The sequence below is a fragment of the Notothenia rossii genome (genome assembly GCF_949606895.1).
Source record: "Notothenia rossii genome assembly, chromosome: 6".
NCBI lineage: Eukaryota > Metazoa > Chordata > Actinopteri > Perciformes > Nototheniidae > Notothenia > Notothenia rossii.
This window is the reverse complement of record NC_136909.1, coordinates 72,348,024-72,368,119: the sequence shown is the minus strand read 5'-3', so window position 1 is coordinate 72,368,119 and position 20,096 is coordinate 72,348,024. Positions and strand designations below refer to the sequence as shown.

The window sequence follows — 20,096 nt, the reverse complement described above, 5'->3', positions numbered from 1 at the left end:
CAGGTGGCTGTTTGAATGCCTGCTTGCATCCAAAATTAGCTCCCTGTGTTCAGGGAGTTCTCTCTGAGTGCATGTAGTTATTATTGTTGCTGTTGCATTGATTGGTCTGTTCACTGCTGCCAAAGGTCTAGCTGGAAAAGACAGGGACTTTCTCTGTTCCTAAAGGTCGCATCAGGAGAGGACAAGGGAGGGGAGGGATGCACACAGTTGAACTGGTGAGTGTATACTTACAGTACAGTAAATGGTACAAATGGAGACAGTCTTGCATTGTGTGAATGAGAACAGGGACTTCTGCAGACTAATGGAGGACAATTCTTTAGATTTATAACTATGGGTTGCTCTGCACTTTGTTTTATTGTGGCTCATTCAACTCTTCGTCCTGCAGTTTTCTCAGTAGGGCTATAAGCTGTCGTAAAAAGCCTCTGTTTGGGAAAATCCAGTCTTTCTGTTGCACACAGCGTGTAGAGGACAGAAGACTGAGGTGGTGATGAATCATCAGGTAGGCTAGGACTCACACCCACAGCAAAGTGCACAAACACCTTGCCTGGACAACACACTCTCACTCCATAATCGTCCAGGAGTGACGTTTAGTCAGGGTCCCGTGGCGTGCAGTTGTGACGCTCCTATGCTCCTTCAGCTTCATAAAGGGACGCAAATAGCTTTCAACTGATCGCAATGTATTCCCATCTGAGCCTAGGAGCATCACAACTGCACGCCAACGGGACCCTGACCAAACGTCGCTCCTGGACGATTATGGAGTGAGAGTGTGTTGGCCTGGCGTCATAAAGACACAAACAAAGAAATGTCATGTAACCACAGCCAGTGTGTGGTGTCACTTGACAATATGTCTGCAGGACACACTTATACCATGATGCATCAGCTAAAAGTTTGTTAAATATGCAAATGGCTGATACGTTTGCATCACTCACCAGCCAAAAAACGAAACAACAAAAGCATAGTGAGTGAAAGGTAAAATATAAACATTCACAAGCCATTTGAGCAGTGGACAAAAAGTAAAAGTTGCACACGTGTGGCAGCTTACAATACCTCCAGATGTAAAAGCCTGGTGTATGAACTCGGAAGCAGGGTCAAAAAAAGGTGAAAGGTCAAATGTTGGCAGGTCGTTGGCTGGGACGCCGTGGTATTTCACCGTGGTTCCATAAAAGTCATCTCTGACCTTACAGCACAGTTTTCCATGCGCTGCGTTCAGCACATAAGTGATGCCCAGCTGCCAGAGACCGAGCTCGTCATGAGACACAAACAAAACATAATAAATGCACAATTTTAGCCAAATGTTGATTTAAATAAAACAGGACACTCACATGTCCCCCAGGTACAGATTTGGCCACACCTCATCTCCATGGCGACAGGAGCGTGGAGCTGAATGTAAAACCTCCTCCAGCTCCTGCAGAGTCTGGGTCTTCCAAGTCCTCTTTTGATCCTCTGTCCCACATTTTTCATCCCTTTCTAGGTCAGAGTCTTTACAGTTCACCTCAGAAATTGGTTTCTGCCATTTCTAAACTTTAAAGGGTGCAATCTTCTCTGTTATTTCCCTCAAACTAAGTCCTGCTGCTGTGTGTTGCCTCTGTGTTGGCTGCTGCAGCCTCTGACTGTCATACACAGGTGGTGAAAGTTTGGCACAGACTCTCATTCACACTCACACTCATGAAAATGTGGTTATATTATAGTTTAAAAACCACTGCTGTCAAATTCAAACCAAATAGTGCATGACATCTGCTTCCCCCCCCCCCTTTAAATCTAGAGAAACACTACCGGCAAACAGATCCTAGTTTACCTAAAAGTGTCCAGCAGATGTCAGTGTGCTTTGATCAGCTGCCCAGCATGAGCCCAGCAGCTCTTCTTTACTGGTGTTGTTTATTAATGTCTCTTCCTGTTTGGGGTTGCTTAGTTGTCAGAAGCATGTTGGCCATGGAAGACTTGGCTCTTCTACTTCTTCTGCCAGCACAGTGACACTGGATTTATGGTAAGAGATAACTACTGTTTATTTTGTAAAAGAAGTTTGAAACTACTAGAGTACATCCTGCTACTTGTTTTTTTCTGGTTTGGCTATGTGTCTCTCTACTTTTGTTTATTTTAAAGTGTTTAAACTTTGCCATACTACCAATAAAAAGGGATTTCATCGCTCCAATTTGATTTCATGCTGAAATTAAGCATTGTTTTTGGGTTCTCTGTGTGGTAAAAAGACTATGAGCCCTTTGTCAGATAGTGTCTCTCTCTCTCTCTCTCTCTCTCACTCACACACACACACACACACACACACACACACACACACACACACACACACACACACACACACACACACACACACACACACACACACACACACACACTGAAGGGCTTTCTCTGTCACAGCTGTGTGTCACTGCTCACTGACTCACTGTAAGCCAGCCAAACAAGCTGACATGGCACTTATGAATCCCCAAGTAAAGCCTCGGGCAGAGAACCCAGCTATGTTGCCAGTAAATCTAGGGGCCAGTTAAAAATAACCTATTTCTCTCAGAGGGAACGGAGCAGAAGCTACCCAGGTGAGTTGCTTTAGGTTTCAGACATGTATATCAGCTTATGAGACATTTTTGGTCGTCCGGCTTGGATCCCTCACTCACAGTCAGACACTATTTGATATAATGGTATACAACAAAGTTTATTCATTAAGTCATTGACAAAAATCTAAGTTCCTGCTACTTTCAAAAGAGGATGTTGCTATCAATAGTCATATCAGGTGTGACTGGAAATCTTAGGGTGATACTCCTACTCATAAAACATGAGTAATGTGGGAGTGACAAGAGAAACTGTCATTGATTATTAGACTCAAACACATTCAAGTGTTTCGCTCAACTCATATTATATCCTTTAAGACTACAATATAACTTTAAGCTGTGTGATGTTCCTAAAGTCTTAACATTTCATCTGATATTGTTGGTCTTTTCAAGTTTATTTTATTTGATCGTTCCAGCTTTTAAAATAAAAGGATCAGGGCTGAAACCAGCAACTATTTCATTTGATATACTTAATCAAATTTTAATTTTGATGTATCTATATATCCGTTTACTATAATTTAAGACAACAAAAAGCATCGAATTCTTGCATTGGAAAATCTGAAAACATCAAATATTTTAAATGTTTTATTTAATCTATGATCAAAAATAGTTTTTCATTCATATGGTAAGCAATTAATCAACTAATTGTTACGTCTTAAGTGATGAAAGGCCGTTTTTCTTGTTTTACATTACATCAAACTGAATATTTTTGATATTTTGGACTCCTGCTTGGCGAAAAAAAAAATCAATTTTAAAGACATCACCTCAAGGTTTTATAAATTGTAAAAAATTATTCTCAATTTTCTGATGTTTGACACTGTGTATACTGTGTAATACTGAGGCCCCTTTATGTATGAGATATAGATATCTCAGCATTTTAGTTCTAAAAACGACATCTTGTTCTGCTTCGTGTATTACTGGTAACGGAAAGCTGCTTACATGGGTCATTTGAAGTCAGTACAGTCAGCATGTAGACTATCGCTCACGTTCGGTGCGGATGTGTTGGTGGAGCTTGCAGACCTTTGGAGCAGGCAGGAGGACAGGGCGCTGCAGAGAGCTTATCAAAGGGTCAAAGGGCAGGAACGGGGAAAAGACAAAGCAAAGAAGAGGTTTTCATCACTATCTAAATCTGTCTGAGGGAGAAAAACTCATTGAACTGCTTGTGCTTTGGATGGTTAGTGGCTGTTTTCTTATGAATTGAAACCTTTAACAGAGAGGATATCCATACTCAAGATTGAATTCCTGTTGGTTTGTTTTTGTTTAAGACATGATGCGAAACATGGGACTACCTTACGTGGATCAGGGTGCCATTACTTAGGCTGTAAGTCACTCTTCTGCTGTACATTAACAGATGTGAACACATGTATTACTGTGTTGGTGTATTCACGCTCAGAAGCCGGCAGCATGTAGAGCTAACGGCAAATAACTGCATCCAGATCTGTCATAGATTAACATTCCTGCCACATGCATGCCTTCAGATCATTCTAGAGACTGTGTTATAGTGCTGATCAGTCATTTATAAAGCAAAGGTGCATTTTGCGTGTTTTCATGCATAAAATTAAATATTAAGATGTGATACTTTTATATAATTTGGACAATTATATTTATTATCATATAATCATTTATTCAATGAACGGACAAGAAATTGTTAACAAGTCCAAAATCTGTTAAATTATATTTTGTCTGACCAACAGTTCTAAAATGAAAGACCAATAGATATGTTTTTGCCAGAAGAATGAATGAAAGTAGCAATTTATTATGCGATTGAAAGAAGATTATTAATCAACTATCTTGATAAACGATGAATCATTTACTCTTTTTTTCAAGCAAAAATGCCAGCTGGTTCCTGATCTTTCAGTGTGAGGGTTTGCTCTACTTTTCACCTTTAAATTGTTTTTTAATCAAGACCCGACATTTGAAGATGTCACCTTCTGAATGGACTGTGTGGCTATTTATTGACGTTTAAAAGATCAAACAACTCATTCGTTGTTAAATCCAGAGAACAATTAGCAGATTCATCAAGAATTAAAATAATAATTTGTCACAATTCTGGCTCATTCAGGGCAATAATACATAATTGTGATCAATAGGATGCAAATTAAAAAGTAATGTCAATTGGTGACTGTCAGGCTGTTTTGCATTCAAATGTTCTTCTATAATCATACAGCCCTGACTATCGCCTCCACGTGTCTCTACCTGCAGTGTCATGGAAGTGTTAGAGGACAGTGTGAGTGCCTGGAGCTGTAAGCAGGTGGCCCAGTGGCTGCAGGAACGAGGTTTCGGGGAGTATGTGGAGTTGCTGTGTGGCCAGCACCGCCTGGACGGGCCCAGCCTGCTGGCTCTGACTGAGGCCGACCTGCGGGGGCCTCCGCTGGGCCTCACCGTCCTGGGAGACATCAAGCGGCTCACCATAGCCCTCCGCCGGCTCCAGAGACGGAACCAGGCGCAGCTGGAGGAGCTGGGTCTCCGTCCTGCAGACAGCTCCCCTGCTGAGCAATTGCTGGGCACCGCAGGGAGGGAGTGGAGCTGCGATGGAGCTGACAGGAGGTGTAATGGAGGGGATCGCTTTTATAATGGGACAGAGCTGAGGCTGAGGAACGGTGACAGATCTGCATTATGCTCAGCATCTACAGCTCACACACACTATAACGGGAGGTGTAAGCAGCACCTGTCGGGCAGGCTGGACCCAGAGGTGTGGAAGACGATCATCAGCTCCATATACGTATTTTTCGTGTTTGGATTCACATCTTTCGTTATGGTCATCGTACATGAGCGAGTCCCGGACATGACGACGTACCCCCCACTCCCTGACATATTTCTAGACAGGTATAAGAGCAAGTCCATAGTTCATGTTCACTTTTCCTGCATCATATCTAATCTGCATGATAATACACTTGTTTTCTATCTCTGACAGTGTTCCCAGAATCCCTTGGGCTTTTGCAATGGCTGAAGCCTGTGGCGTCATCCTGTGTTACATGTTTATATTGATCCTACTCCTCCACAGACACAGGTAGTCCACTGTTCCCGTTTTCCATCACTGATGCACTGTGTGTTATAATACACATAATGAGATATACCTGAGAAAATACAGTGTGTTTGCAATGCAAATATATATTTGGGCATGTAATGAGTATGTGTCTCTATTTCAGGTCCATCCTCTTCAGACGGCTGTGTTCTCTGATGGGAACTGTGTTTTTGCTTCGATGTTGCACAATGTTTGTCACCTCGCTCTCCGTGCCTGGGCAGCACCTGAAGTGTGCCAGTAAGGTGGGAAGCAGCATGACATTATGTGCAGATTAGATCAAATGTGCCATTTTCAGCTGTTGTTGCTAATTGGCAGCCTTACAGTTTGTTCTGAACACATCATTCCCACTGTGATAACTGATGAACAGCTGCCTCTGTGTTTCACACCATGAATGTTATCTTTCTGCTCCTCAGACGTACGGTGATATCTGGGGAAAGATGCAGAGGGCACTCCTGATCTGGAGTGGGTTTGGGATGACTCTGACAGGCGTCCAAACTTGTGGAGACTACATGTTCAGTGGACACACCGTTGTCATCACATTGCTCAACTTTTTTGTAACTGAATGTGAGTGATATTGCTTTTATTTAGTATAGTACAGCTGCATTTGTTAAATTATAAAGCTGACATTTCTATATAGTTTACCATTGTCAACAAATCCTTTAAAAAGATCTAAACCAACAACATTACTCAAACTGGAGTAAATAGTGCATTTGCTGGACACTATATTCAGGCGCGGATTAATACACATTTAGTGTAGAAGTATGACATTACTAGGAATGAACACGTCACATGGTGCATACATTTTAAATGTTTTTGTTGAGATATGTGGCAAATATTAATACGCCGTCAATTGTGAGGGTAGAAAGTGATTTTTTTTTTTTGGAGTACTTTAAATCATGGATTAGATATGTTTTGGTATGAGAGTCAGTTTTTCCACCAGCAGGAGTGTGTCATCAAGATTGTTTTACCATAAATTACACTGCTGGTGATCAGCTTAAGCTTCATCTTTACTTAAAAAAATAACACTTGTTAGTAGAATAATTTCACTGTTGTTTTTGGTCTTTTCATGGGATTTGCAGAAAAATTTCAATACCACTATACTTATCCTTTAATGACTGCTTTCACTTCCAGACACTCCACGATCTTGGAATCTTATCCACACCATCTCCTGGGTGTTAAACCTGTTTGGGATTTTCTTCATCCTGGCGGCTCACGAGCACTACTCCATCGATGTGTTTATCGCCTTCTACATCACCACCCGCCTCTTCCTCTATTACCACACCTTAGCAAACACCCGCGCCTTCCAGCACAGCCGGAGAGCGCGCATATGGTTCCCCATGTTCTCCTTCTTCGAGTGCAATGTGAACGGAGCTGTGCCCAACCAGTACCACTGGCCCTTCAGCAAACCTGCCTTCATGAAATCTATGATCGGATAGACTTTCAAAGTGCAGCTACGGCAATGAACACAGACAGTTATATTAAAGCCTGAAGGAGAAACTTGTATTTAAAATGCTGCTTCCTATCTTGATGTGGGAGTTTTTTTCCCTAATTTCTATAACTGAATGATTTTTATTTTGTAACTAATCTTATACTAGTTTGACATTTTGGGAATATGCCTACAGTATGCTTTCTTGTTTTTTTTTTCGCTAAATAAGATGACAGCATATGGTTATCTTAGTTTAGCATAAATACTGGAGCTGGATTATAGGTACGGATGGTTTTGTTTATTTTTGCTTTGATTAATCACTTTTATCGATCATGTTCCACTTTGGAAAGGTTCACTGGTGCTTTGGGCTGTTGGCTTCACTCAACATCTACAGTAGAAAACTGAGGAGGCTTCACACAGCTGAAATGCAGGTTGATACTTTAGTTGGCACTTTTTCGGGAATCGTTGTGGTGACAGTTTACATGTTGTTTTGCTGCAAGACATTTGACACCTGTAACTACTAAGAAAGGAGAAACAGCTTCTTTTGTTGCGCAGCAGGAAAACTCCTCCTGTTCTCTAATGAAAGAGCTCTGTTTCAATCCCTTTTTTTCCTTTTTCACTTAACTAATTGAACTTTTTGTTGTATTTGATATGTCATCACTGGGCTACTGTAGCCTCCCAGTTAAACTTAACCAAATATCTGAACATTTATTATAATGTAATAATGTATTTTTGACAAATATCCTAATTTGATACCGTTTTATGTTTTTATTCCAGATTGTTAATTATGTAATGATTATAGAAATGTGTGGAGATGGATTTTTTTTTAAGCTTTATTGTCTTTAAACTCTGAACAGTAAAAAAACTGGATTTATGGGTAACAAAGTTTCGAAAGTATATTGTTTACGTCATGGTTGATCCAAAGTATATCTTTGAAATAATTGTTTACAATTTGTTTTGCTTTATTTGCAATGCAAGTAATCTATCTCTGCCTTTTGGCTCAGCAATACAAGTTTACACATGAGGAAAACAGTTTTTATATTTTAGACTGACTGTTTCCTTGGCTGCTTTTTACTAATGTGTTTCTTTTGCATTTGTTGAATAAAATTAATTTGACATATTAAAGGAAATTCCACATTGCTTGTGCTTTGTAAGAACAACATACAGTATCTATCAGTGGTGAAAATGCCATGATTTAGTGAGTTGTGCCTTTAATATCAATATAACTCCATATGTATTTCTTCTCACACCTTAAAACAAATATCTGATTACAGTCACATCACTATTCAAACATTATCAATAAAGTTATGCAGAGTTTCGCACCTGAATATAAAGCCTCCATTAGAGAGTCCTCACAGCGATCCGCTTTCTTTTGACCGATTCACATCAAATCTGAGGATGGTAAGTATTTTATACTTTAATAAAGGGAAATCAGGACACTTTATTTATTTTATTGGAATACTTAGTTGTAGAATTGTGGTTAAACCATAGACTGTATATATAAGGGTTAAACATATTTTATATAAGAGATTCTACATCAATGAAGATATGGATGGATATATTCAATTTAAAAGACATCGTGCTGTCCCAGTTTACCTAATACTTTACGGCCAAAATGTAGATACAATTGGATCGTGTAGTTTAGCTTTAAATTAATTAAGGATTACATTTGAGTCCTACTGCACTCTTGATTATATATTTTTAACAATATAGATATTGTTTGTAGTATTAGATGGGGTAAAAATATTTATTGGCAAGTAAATTAAAAAGTGCTTAGGTAAATAATATCAATGGGGATTCTTTGCACAATTCAAATGATTTTCTTTGCTGGTGCCAGGCTGCTAAGGTTAAGATGATTAACAAAGGAAAATATTTTTAAGATGAAAACATTCTCAAGTTATCTCAAAGACTAAATATGTCTTGTTCAAGGTTAAATGTGAATCCTTACAAAGCTAACTTCTTCAGACTGAATCACATACATCTTATGACATGCATTATGGTTGTAATGCTTGAAACATTGACATTTTCATTAAAAAATGAGTATACTTGATCATTTGGAAACAAGATGAATACAAATCACCTAAAACATGCATTTATGTTATTTACAACAGCTACAAGAGTCAGAACCTGACATCCTTTTCAGGGTTTTTGTCACTTTTAAACTTGTGTAAACATTACAAATCAAAAGAAGCATTAACCCTTTTCTTCAATGTAAAGGAGGATCATAATGAAGGTCAGGGACCACTCGTTGTTTGCAGATGTCTTTACTCCCCCAGGCTTCTCTCCATAAAGGCTTCTCAATTCTCTAATTTCCCCTCCTTGACTCCTCCGAGGGGAGGAAATTAGAGAATTGAGAAGCCTTTCATGTGTTCGTTTGTCTGCTTGGACTGGTTGTCTTGTGTCACTCTGACTGCTCCTTCGAGGAGTTAGTGCTGAAAGACCTGAACAACCCTCCAACAGGTGAGTGGACATGAACAAATTAGAGGAGACACAATTAAACAACAGTCTGGAAAAAAATGGTCTGTCTTCATTGTGTATCATCAAGCTGCTGTGTGTTTTTTCTTAGACCTGACTCAAAACTTCAAAACCACAGCTTTGGATAGACTATCACACATAGAGTTAGTCAAGGCCACAAATTTATCAGAGCTTGATACGCGACTCCACAGATCCTCTGAATGTGGTCTTATATATTTACAGGGTGTGTGGATAAGGATGGAAAGCAGCATGATGTTGGCACTGAATGCCAAAGACTGCATTGACTGCTCTTGTACGGGCCAGGGCATGAGCTGCTGTACCAAGTAAGATTGTTTAAAATGTTTTGTCTCTTTTATTTTCAAGCTATGCTCTCTTAGAAGCGATAGCGAATGAGGCTATACCTTACGTCCTTCATGTGTTATAATCCAAAAAGCCCCTATCACCCTTGTGAACCTGTCCTTCCCCACTCTCCATCCCCTGGTAGAGACGATATTGGAGCAGATGGGTTGTTTAGTTAAGAATGTGAGTCCAGTCTCCCTGAATCTTTGATATTTTTTCTGTCTGAGTTTTGTGCAAGTTACAACACGTCCATGTTTCTCTGTTGCTGGCAGGACCCTGGGGAGCTCTTTATCCCAGCGTATCATTAAAAGTATTCCTGCTGCGTTGTTTTTTTTGTTTGTATGACAAGAATAATGACAACAATACTCTAACCAACATTTTTTGACTGACTTGCCTTGCTTTTTAGGCCTGTTAAAAAGGTATTGCCTATTGCCAGTGGCTCATCTCTTGCAAAGGAAATCTGAAATAAAATATATATTTGAAGTTAAAAATAAAAACACAACCCCCTGCTCTACACACAAGAGAAGACACCCCTCCTTTTAGCGAGTAGAAACATCACAACTCCCTCCCTCTTTTCTGTCTGTTTGGATTTCATTTTCATCTAAAAGTAATGTTTATTTTTTTCTCAGGATCCCTGACGCAGACTCAATTGATATTCCTGCAGAATGTGAGCTGGTAGTAAATAAGGAGGCCAGCACTGCCAAGATTGTGATGAAGTCAGACCCGACAAAGGAATGTAACCTCGTCTAAACGCACCAACAAGTTGTTAGATGTTTCATATTTGATCAACTATTGTATGCTGTATACATCGAGTAAATAACCAATGAAAACAGATGAATCAAACATTTTCTTCCTTTTCCTGTTTTAAGTTTTCATTGACAAAGACATTGACAAAAGGTTTTAGACAAATATCCTTTTAATTAAAATCCAAACATTATGTATGGGGTTCTGGAAGCAAACTATGAACAGATAATAAATATAACTAATAAAATGTGTAAAGAATTTATATTTAAAGCTCAATCAATAATTCATCTGAACTTTATCTTATTGTGAGTTGTCAGGTCATTATACTGCTATATATCTATTTTTTGCTAGTAGCCAATAGAAACATTTCTAATCAGAATCAGAAACAGGTATTTAAACAATAAACAATTAAACAAGTTTAAGAAAACGACATTAACATTAAAATATAGCAATATTGAATGTATTGAATGTGGATGGAATAAAGGTATACCCGTAAATATAATAAAACAAAATATGTGCAGTTACAATGTGCAATGTGCAGAATTCAATTGTGAAAACAAAACATTTGAATAATAATAATAATACATGACGTTTTTCTAAAAACTCAATGACGCTTTGACAGAGGATAAAACAAAGAAAACGAAGAAAAATACATAAAGAGAGATAATGGCCTTATGGTACCTGCCTGCTGTATGTCTCTGTAGCAGCAGGTGTCCTTTTCAGCATGTCATTGAATGAAATCACCACTGTGTGACAGCAGAGCCCGGTCCTCTGGCCCAATCATCACGGGGATGCGCTCGCCCACCGCCTCTGACAGAAAGATGTTCTGCTGGTGGTGATGTTCAGCTCCTTCTCCTGCTCTCCTCTCTGTGGACTCAGCTGCTCAGAGCATCGTCTCCTCTGACATCTCAGCATCCCAGACACACTCCACTCCAGCCAACCAACCACGTGAGTGCTTTATTTTTTACACACAATTATCGGTTTTATCAGGAAAAGTCAGTGTGATTTTCAGTTAATTAGATGTAGAACTAATGCTGTGCTGTTTCTCCAATGTCAGCTTTTTGCTTAGTGTCCTCAGATACAGGAAAGTGTGCTTTTTTTCATCTAGAATTGCATTTGTTTTTGAAGAATGCACGGAACAATATGAGAGCAACTAATTTCAAAATGGAAAAAAAAATGAAAACCATAGAAATGATACTTAATGTTTCATACACAGTGGGAATTTCCATCCCATCTCATGAGTCCTAATTGTAATGATTTATTGGGAGGTCTCACCCACAATAATCACTGCCAGCACAGAATAATCACATTATGGTTATTATCTGAGGCTGAGCCCATAGCGCTTCCTTTACTGCGCCTCCACATGCAAAATAGATTTTTAATTGTCCCACTGACTGGATATGTTAAAAAAAACAGTATGAATGTAATAAAAAATGTTTGCGGATATATTATCCGCTATATTATCTGCTGTGTGTTTCTGCAAAATAAATGCACAACCTCAAATTCCAGTGGGTTCTAATATTCACTGGTGTTTTGCTGGAATAAAAATAACTTATTTGAGAAGTATATTGTATAACAATAATTTCAAATCAGTGACTGCATAGAGACTCATTCGGGCTTTTTCTTTGATTCTATATCAATCAATTACATGTGCGCCATGTGTCCTCTTGTGATTTCCATTTTCACAGACGTTTATTTATAGTCTAATAAATTCGTTTCGAGCAAATCCTTTTGTCATGCCCTCCAGGATGGCTTTATAGTGTACATTCCCACCTTCACATTTCGGTCAAATTACCAAATAGTATTCTAAGAGGAATTGCGAGGGGAAATCCAGTCACAAAAAAGACAGCATGAATTTTGGCAGATACAGAATAAATTAAATTGTCATGCAGTGTGACAGTTTTGAAGCTACTGCAGAAGAATTTGAGAGAAACATTGATCACAATGCAAGTTATAAAAATGAAAATACATCATTATACAGCACAACTGCTCTCAGAAAAATACTAAAGACAGAATCAAGGTGAGTCTCCTTGAAAAAATGAAAGCCAGTCTCAGAGAGAGATCTATGTCCTCAGAGATGGAGGACACTTAGCTGAGGCTGAAAAGAATAATATCACACACAGCGCAGTGACAGGTCACAGTGCTTCTCATTTTGCTTCGATCTTTTTGAAAGGGGACCATCAAAATGGCACATCTAGTTGCTGATTTGCTCATCATTGGAGGGTGACAGGCTCATATTTCTCTTATGTGACATTCCTCCTTTTTCTCCTACTTGTGTTCACGGTTCATATACTCTGTTACAGCTGTTTCCTACATCTGGTCACGGGTGACATTACACTTGGATGATTAAGGCTGTACCACTCTGCCTGCAGTTCCCTCAACACACTGACAGAGTATGTTAGTAATGATGCGGTGTGAAGTGACTGATAGCTGAGTGTGTGTGTGCTGTTAATGGAAAATGACAGGCTTGTTTTTTCTCGCAATGCTGGTTTTCACAGCACATGGCAGAGGTTTCAGGAGAGGAAGCTCAAATCTAATTTTAGGATTCTGACAATGGCATGCCCTTTCATTTCAACGAACTATACAATTGATTGTGCATTCAAAAAATCGAAGACTATGCCAAAAATAAATGCATAGTAATTTAATTGTCATTACGCTATTATGTAAAGTTTTGAAACCTGACATGAGGGTTAATTTGTGGGAGGAGAACTGACAAGTCTGAGTTCTTAAGATGGGTAAAGAAGAGAAATAGAGAGATAAGTAAGACCAAGAACTGTAAGTGGAACTGCAGTATTGGGTGTGTCTCTAAAACGACTTCCATATGGTGTGTAACAAGTGGTTTTGTGGACAATCTACACACTAAATTAGACTAAACAAATATTAAAGGAATGTTAGTAGCTCCTTGAGGCTGTACTGTGTTTAGTGTTTTCAGAGGTTATCCCCATGTTCACCATCTTAATTTAGCATGATGCAATTCTAAATTAAGATGGTTAATCCCTCTTCAGCTAAAAGATAAAAGCCTATTTCTTGCCTCCCTTTCACAATAACAGAACAGTATACCTTCCACATGAACAACATCTTTGAGCTATGAAGGGGATTACATTTCAAATAATGAATAAAGATGTATTTTCTGTCTCCCTCTTTGCCTCCTGTCTCTTTGTCTCAGATGCATGTTTTAAGAGGACTGGGATGGACGGTTGTATCCTGAGGGCTGGTGACACTGAAGTCTTGGTGAGATGTCCTTGAGTGGCAATGCGAGCCATTCTTCTCCACCAGCTCTTACTCTGCCCTTCAACAGCTCCACCTCTTCATACTCCCCAGCATGGGAGGAGGGGAGAAGCACTCACGAGTCTGTGCAGGAGTGGTCAGGGAACAAGACGCAGCTCCTCTCAGACCTCGCTGTTCTCGGGCATGATGAGCAGTGCCCTATGTCTCCTGTCCTCACGGCGTGTCTGGTGGTCTGGTACAGCATGACAATGGTGCTGGGGCTTGTGGGGAACATCAGCCTCATCTGCATCATCGCCCGTCGCAGGGAGAAGGTCAATGTCACCAGCATTTTCATCTGCAACCTGTCATTCTCTGACATCCTGGTGTGTGTCTTCTGCCTCCCCTTCACTGTCATATACACACTAATGGACCATTGGGTGTTTGGCTCACTGTTGTGCCGGCTGGTGCCGTTCATCCAGTGTGTGTCTGTGACCGTGTCTGTTCTCTCGCTGGTGTTCATCGCTTTGGAAAGACATCAGCTCATCATTAACCCCTCTGGGTGGAAACCAAGCATCCCTCAGGCCTACACGGTGCTTGTTCTCATTTGGATTCTGGCCTGCTTCACCTCCTCGCCTTTCCTGGCCTTTCAACTGCTAACAAGTGAGCCGTATACTAATGTCATGCTGCCCCAGTCTCCACTTTATCACCAAGCCCCTCCTTATATCAATGCATCTACACCTCAACCTGTTTCCTTCACATACAAAAACTCATCTTCACCTAAAAATGCATACAGCGCGCTCTTTTCTTTTGCGCCCATTACTCCGCACATGGAGGCCTGTCTGGAGCACTGGCCTTCCCAGCAGCAAAGACTTGCTTACACCACATGGCTCCTGCTGTTTCAGTACTGTGGTCCTCTATTGTTGGTCCTGCTCTGTTATGTTAAGGTTTATGTGCGCCTTCGCCACCGCAAAGACATGCTGGACCGTGCCAGGACCCCAGAGAGCCAACGCATGACAAACAGCCGACGGATCAACATCATGCTGGTCGCCCTCATTACAGCCTTTGCACTTTGCTGGCTGCCACTCACCATCTTCAACGTGGTGTCGGACTGGAACCAGGAGGCTCTGCCCATCTGCCACCACAACCTTCTGTTCTCTCTCTGCCACCTGCTGGCCATGTCCTCTACCTGCATCAACCCCATCATCTACGGCTTCCTCAACTCCAACTTCCGGCAGGAGGTGAGAGAGGTGCTCCTGCACTGCCGCTGCAGCCCGCCAGAGGAAGAGTGCGAGCGTTTCCCCATGTCCACTGTGCACATGGAGGTGTCCCGTTCCTCTGTGCCTCTCACGTGCAGGAGCAACTCTCTCTTTGATATAACAACCTGAAGGGTCACGGCACTAGAAGGATACAGACAGATAAACTGAATTACAGGACCTATTCCTGTTGGTTTTCCTACCTTTTATGGCATCACAACAGATTTGAGTGGTTTAAAGTGCAACATTTGTTTCAGTGGTTTGAAGTGATGTTTGCCGTACAGTGTTGATTACTCCTAATCTGCAGTAGCAGTAGGAAGTGTATTTATGTAGAAAAAAAGATCAACAGAATGTAATTTCCAATTAATCTGTTGCTGTGCAAACGTTAAAAACAAATTGTAGTTCATATAAAATCAAAACATTTCACCATTTTGTAATAACAAATGATCAAACGTGTGTCCTGTTGGGTGCCAATTAAACTGTGATTTTAGAGAGCGTCTGCCTCACCACGAACATCAAAAAAATACCAAATGAGGGAATATCTTGCTTTATAAATATGTTCATCCATTCAGTAACGTTTTAGAGGATTGTGCTGCTGTTAGGCTTGTGGTTGACCAACAATACTTTCCTATGTGTTTTTTTTGTAGTGCTGCTGTTGTATTTCTTACATTTTATTACTTCTTTTGTATTTATGGCATGTGTGCTCTGATATAAGCGTGTGGGTTGCTACAGTGAAACAAAAGCTGTAATTAATGCGATTCATGGAGGTAAACTGTAATATTTTACAAAATTGTTAGACAGTTGGGTTAGATGTAAAATATATATAAATGCCATCAGACACTTCCAATGGATGTTACATTTTGTACCGTTTATAGAGGTGCACTACATTTTCAAATATCTTCAAAGTATAACGATTACATATTGTGTATCTAATCCAAATGCTTGCTTAGAACTGTGTTTAAGTGAGACTGATGATGATATAGTCATGTATATGTGCCTGGTTTAATAATCAAATTACTACCATATGCTGTATATTGGTATACCTCAAATGCCTTATTCTTTGTGTTAAATATTTTAAATAATGTAACAAGAATTTGTATTTTATTTAGCTCATGAATGCACTTAAACAATTTACACTTCTATTAATGTGTTAGTTAGTGTGTGCGTGTGTGTGTGTGCGTGTGCGTGCGTGTGTGTGGGGGTGGGGTGGGGGGTGGGTTGGATGCATAGACTGTATGGTTGGAGGGTCTTTCAAGTGCAATTCAAACTAGCACTTTTTTCCTTAATGTTAATTTTTCATTATAATTATATTGATGTCAATTTCATTGTTGTATAAGTATCTCTGTTCAGATGGTGCAATATGTTAACTTTAAAACATGTTTAATATATTTCTTATACATTTCTAGTTTGTTGTTCTTTCACACTAACAAATAACGTGAAAAACATAAGCTTTGTCCAGTTATTCCACTTCACATTAATGAAGGTTTCCACGGTATCAATGAAAATAAAGTCATTTTGACATAATTATGTGATTTTTCTTTCAAAAGAGACAAAAAAGATAGCAGCGATACTTACGTCTCCTGGTTTCAAATATACTTCTTATTTAGGGTCCTTCCCAGGAAGCTACGATGTTCCCTCGGCCATCGCTTCCGGAATGGAAGGGACGTATGTTTCGTAGCAACCAATGATAGCTCTTGTCCCAGAAGGCATTGCATCACAAACTGCACGCGCGAACCATGTACATTTTAGTTTAGTTTAGTTTGAATCTGAGCGTATTAAACTCCACTGCCGCATAAAGTAAGTTCACGGGAGTTATTACAATCACTGCTTAACATCTGTGTTCATGCCTTTATACTGCCTTTAGTCAAAAGAATGTATAATACGTATGCCAGCAAATAACGGAAGTGTTAACCCAAGTTAGCCACACCAGCGTCAATGCTAAAAATAACCAAGTATGTTAGCTCATCAATTTAGCAACGAAACAAAGCTAAACCAACAGTAACATGTCAACAACATTAGCTCTTTATGCTAGCTAATACATGTTTTATGTAGGTTAGAAACACAGGTGTTTGATCTGAAATGTTGCCATTAAGTTGTGTATGTTACACAGTAATGTCATAATGTAGATGTTGATGCTAACATTAATCTATGTATGGTTTACATAGCTCACTTTAGGCGGTTTAACTAGCTTATTTTAACTTTACCCTTTACTTTACAGATATTAGATATACTAAAAACCACAATATTGAAGTAATGGGTTTTTAAAATGCGGACAAAGGTCGGCAGACATAATGGACCCCCACAGAAAAGCAAACGTGTTTATCGGCAGTTCTTCATACACACCAGACTTCCGGTTTCCTGTGCTGTTGTATTCGTTTAAAGTTTAAACATGTAGCAGCACAGCTTTAGATCAAATACCTGCATCTCCACTGGTTAGAAGTAGTCAACAAGTAGTTGGTAGATTTACAGAAATATCTTCTGTAATGAACCTGCAATGTGCAATACAAACACTTTGTTTGTTGCAATTCTACTGTGCAATGATCATCCTACTCATTTTTAGTCATGTCGGAGTACTTATTTGTCTTAGTTTAGCTTGTTCTCTATATACGTTTGCTTAAAAAACCATTTCTGATTCTCAAATAATGTTCACCCTTGTGAAAACACAAATACAGTGATTAGTTGTTTTATTTTCTCGATCTAATACTTCATGATATGATAACCATATACAAATATTACAATTTTGGTTTTGACCGATGGTCAGAAAAATTCCTACAAAAAAGACAAATACGTCTCTTATTCTGTTAAAAATATACTTTGTAAAAAGGGATAATAATCCAGAGTAGCAGCCCCAATCTCAAAATTGATTGACTCCCATCAGTTTTTTGTGTTTAGCATGATGCCAGCAATTGATTTCATGTTTTGTGCTGAAAATGTGGCGCACTGAACCACATTTCTGTGGAATGCTGATATTTTATCTAAAAGAATAACATCATTTTCTGTATTGGTTTTGTGTAGGTGAATCTAATAGCACCAGTAATGACCACAGGCAATGACTCTTCAGTTCTTAAAGGTAGTGTACATTGTCTTTGTTTTACTACAGTTAATTCAATCCAAAATGTATGAGTTATTGTGCAAATCTATAACTCAACTCTGTTCAATGTGTCTGCAGATGTTGTTGCCTATGTTGATGTTTGGTCATCAGATAAAACCGCGAACTATTCAAAACCATTTGTTCAGCAGCTGCAGGAAATGGGAGCTGAGGTGAGATAGCACGACACAACACATTTGCACTTTATTGATACTGTGGACTGACGGCTTCGGGCCTTGTAATATTGCACATGTGGTTTAGTTTGAAAGTGTTCCCCCTCCTGTTTTGTCTGTGGCTGGTGATTGTGTTCACCTGGCGCCCTGTGTTGTCTCCTCTCCCCCACCTGTGTTTTATATGTGGTTTCTAGCTCCGAGCTAGAGCTTTTCTGGTTCAGCTCCGGTTTCCCTTTTCTGCTCCCGCTCTGTTCACACCGCCCAGAGCCCGACTGGTGCAGCTGCTGCTGCGTCATGACGTCACCGTTTACATCGCTGATTTGCTCCCAAACGGCACTCACAACAACAACAACAACAACGGGGGACTGCGTCGGGTCGATGATCGTGTTGCTTTTAATCACACGAAGTCAAATGAAATAAAATAACGACTTCTCCAAGCTTATGCTTTTTTCCAGAGTGCCGTGGTTCATTGTTTATTAATGTGTTTCAGCGGCATTTACCGACCGCTGCAGTGCTGGCTGCTCTTCCACGGGAGTTTATTCTCCCGTTAGCTCCGGGTTAGCTAATACTTTAGAGCGGCCTCTCTAAAGTATTCACTGTCTGACTGTCACACAAGCAGCTGATACATATCCCCAGTTCCCCTTAAGTGAATGTGTGTCAGTCTGAATTGACGCTGTTTGGCATCACAACGCTGTTATTAAAGTGTCTCTGGTATATGGGTGATGTTAGCATAGCAACCGAAGGTAAACTGACTACTTGCTATTGCTATCCTATTGTGGCATAAGCCGTTTTCTACAGGTACATTTTACCGGCGTATTTTTCATTATGATTCTACTTGTGATAGTCGGACATGACAACCTGTGCAGCCCATGTATTGATTCCATCCGATAGCTGCTATAATACAAAACAAAACGTCTGCCTGCTCTCCACAATGATCAATAACAGCAAACGGATGGTCAAAGTAAGGTACAAATAAACAGAATCACACGAAGCCTGGTTAGTGTTGCCTGACTTTATAAAGTGTTTCTTTTTATAAGTGTGTGGTTGCCTTCTAGTCACCTTGCTCAGCACTACTGCTTGTAGGCAGGCATGACGAGACTCTTCAGTCAGGTACTTTTCAGGCTCCAGCTCCAAGCCGGAGCTGAAAACGCATTGGTGTGAAAGGGGCATTATTGGCCTGATTAGTGTATGTGTATTTAGGCTCTGTTTTCCCTGTCAGTGGAAAGGTAGTGTGTGTGAGATCCTTGTGGCTGCTGACTTTGTTCAGGTGGACAGCAATTGAGGCTGTGAATCATGTGCCTATGATTTGAATAAATGCCCAAACCGGGTTGTATTTGGACGTTCTGCCTCTGCCTCCTTGCTTGGTCGTGCCGCTCAACGGTAAGCTTCACCGATACCAATGACCTAATAACACGCATAATATAAATGCCTTTTCTTTTTCAGGTACCAAAAAAGTTAACTAAACAAGTCACACATGTAGTCTTCAACAACGGTCACCCGGCTACATGGAGAAATGCAAAGAAAAGTGATGTGAAGCTCGTCTCTGTTCTCTGGGTCAGCAGGTAAGAATAACACAGAGTTGTGTATTTATTTTTTATTTGAACAAATCTTAAGTTAATTTTGTTTTATTGTCATGAAGTATTACAAAAGGTTTTTTATTTTATTCATGTCTTGAATCTGTTAACATTTTTTTTCTGTTTTATTGTGTTGCACTGTTGGAGGAGCCTGTGATCTAAGATTTTCATCGTCATAACTACACTCTAGCTATGCACGTATGACCAATAAAAGCCTTGAAACCTTGATGACCT

General features: G+C 39.8%; 3 protein-coding genes and 1 pseudogene across 11 annotated transcripts in view; 3 read left to right on the top strand and 1 right to left on the bottom strand.

Moving 5' to 3' along the window:
* Positions 1-200: 200 nt before the first annotated feature.
* On the bottom strand, positions 201-1,667 carry LOC307044640 (dual specificity protein phosphatase 13A-like; annotated as a pseudogene). Its single transcript has 4 exons — positions 1,620-1,667; positions 1,323-1,516; positions 1,048-1,262; positions 201-544 (listed from the first exon to the last, which is right to left on the bottom strand). The product of its transcript is annotated as a dual specificity protein phosphatase 13A-like (transcript).
* A 163-nt stretch (positions 1,668-1,830) lies between these two features.
* On the top strand, positions 1,831-8,149 carry LOC307043848 (sphingomyelin synthase-related protein 1-like). Of its 6 annotated transcripts, none has more exons than XM_079688738.1 (6): positions 1,831-1,984; positions 4,726-5,384; positions 5,473-5,568; positions 5,708-5,825; positions 5,997-6,147; positions 6,715-8,149. In XM_079688738.1, exons 2-6 carry the CDS (start codon positions 4,765-4,767, stop codon positions 7,017-7,019), a joined length of 1,290 nt encoding a protein of 429 aa, XP_079544864.1. In that variant the 5' UTR covers positions 1,831-1,984; positions 4,726-4,764; the 3' UTR covers positions 7,020-8,149. The 6 variants fall into 6 exon arrangements, with proteins under 6 accessions (XP_079544864.1, XP_079544865.1, XP_079544868.1 ...); XM_079688739.1 differs by having other exon boundaries at positions 1,875-1,984; positions 4,761-5,384; XM_079688742.1 differs by lacking the exon at positions 1,831-1,984 and adding an exon at positions 2,287-2,546 and having other exon boundaries at positions 4,761-5,384.
* Positions 8,150-10,776: 2,627 nt separating this feature from the next.
* Positions 10,777-16,466, top strand: LOC307044913 (neuropeptide Y receptor type 4-2-like). Its single transcript, XM_079690350.1, has 2 exons — positions 10,777-11,515; positions 13,734-16,466. Exon 2 carries the CDS (start codon positions 13,804-13,806, stop codon positions 15,157-15,159), a length of 1,356 nt encoding a protein of 451 aa, XP_079546476.1. The 5' UTR covers positions 10,777-11,515; positions 13,734-13,803; the 3' UTR covers positions 15,160-16,466.
* Positions 16,467-16,672: 206 nt separating this feature from the next.
* mcph1 (microcephalin 1) overlaps positions 16,673-20,096 on the top strand; it is a 49,166-nt gene continuing 45,742 nt past the window's right edge. For 2 of the 3 annotated variants that reach the window (XM_079690344.1, XM_079690346.1), the window contains exons 1-4: positions 16,673-16,824; positions 18,043-18,097; positions 18,197-18,288; positions 19,732-19,850. In XM_079690344.1, the coding sequence (XP_079546470.1) occupies positions 18,064-18,097; positions 18,197-18,288; positions 19,732-19,850 (245 nt within the window). In that variant the 5' untranslated portion in view covers positions 16,673-16,824; positions 18,043-18,063. The remainder of the gene's footprint in view (positions 16,825-18,042; positions 18,098-18,196; positions 18,289-19,731; positions 19,851-20,096) is intronic. The other variant, XM_079690345.1, reaches the window with a different exon arrangement.

Coding starts and splice junctions, on each gene's coding strand:
- LOC307043848 (XM_079688738.1), top strand. CDS start 4,765: ATGGAAGTGTTAGAGGACAGTGTGAGTGCCTGGAGCTGTAAGCAGGTG. Junction 5,385..5,472: donor CCTGACATATTTCTAGACAG/GTATAAGAGCAA, acceptor TATCTCTGACAG/TGTTCCCAGAATCCCTTGGG. Junction 5,826..5,996: donor ACCTGAAGTGTGCCAGTAAG/GTGGGAAGCAGC, acceptor TCTGCTCCTCAG/ACGTACGGTGATATCTGGGG.
- LOC307044913 (XM_079690350.1), top strand. CDS start 13,804: ATGTCCTTGAGTGGCAATGCGAGCCATTCTTCTCCACCAGCTCTTACT.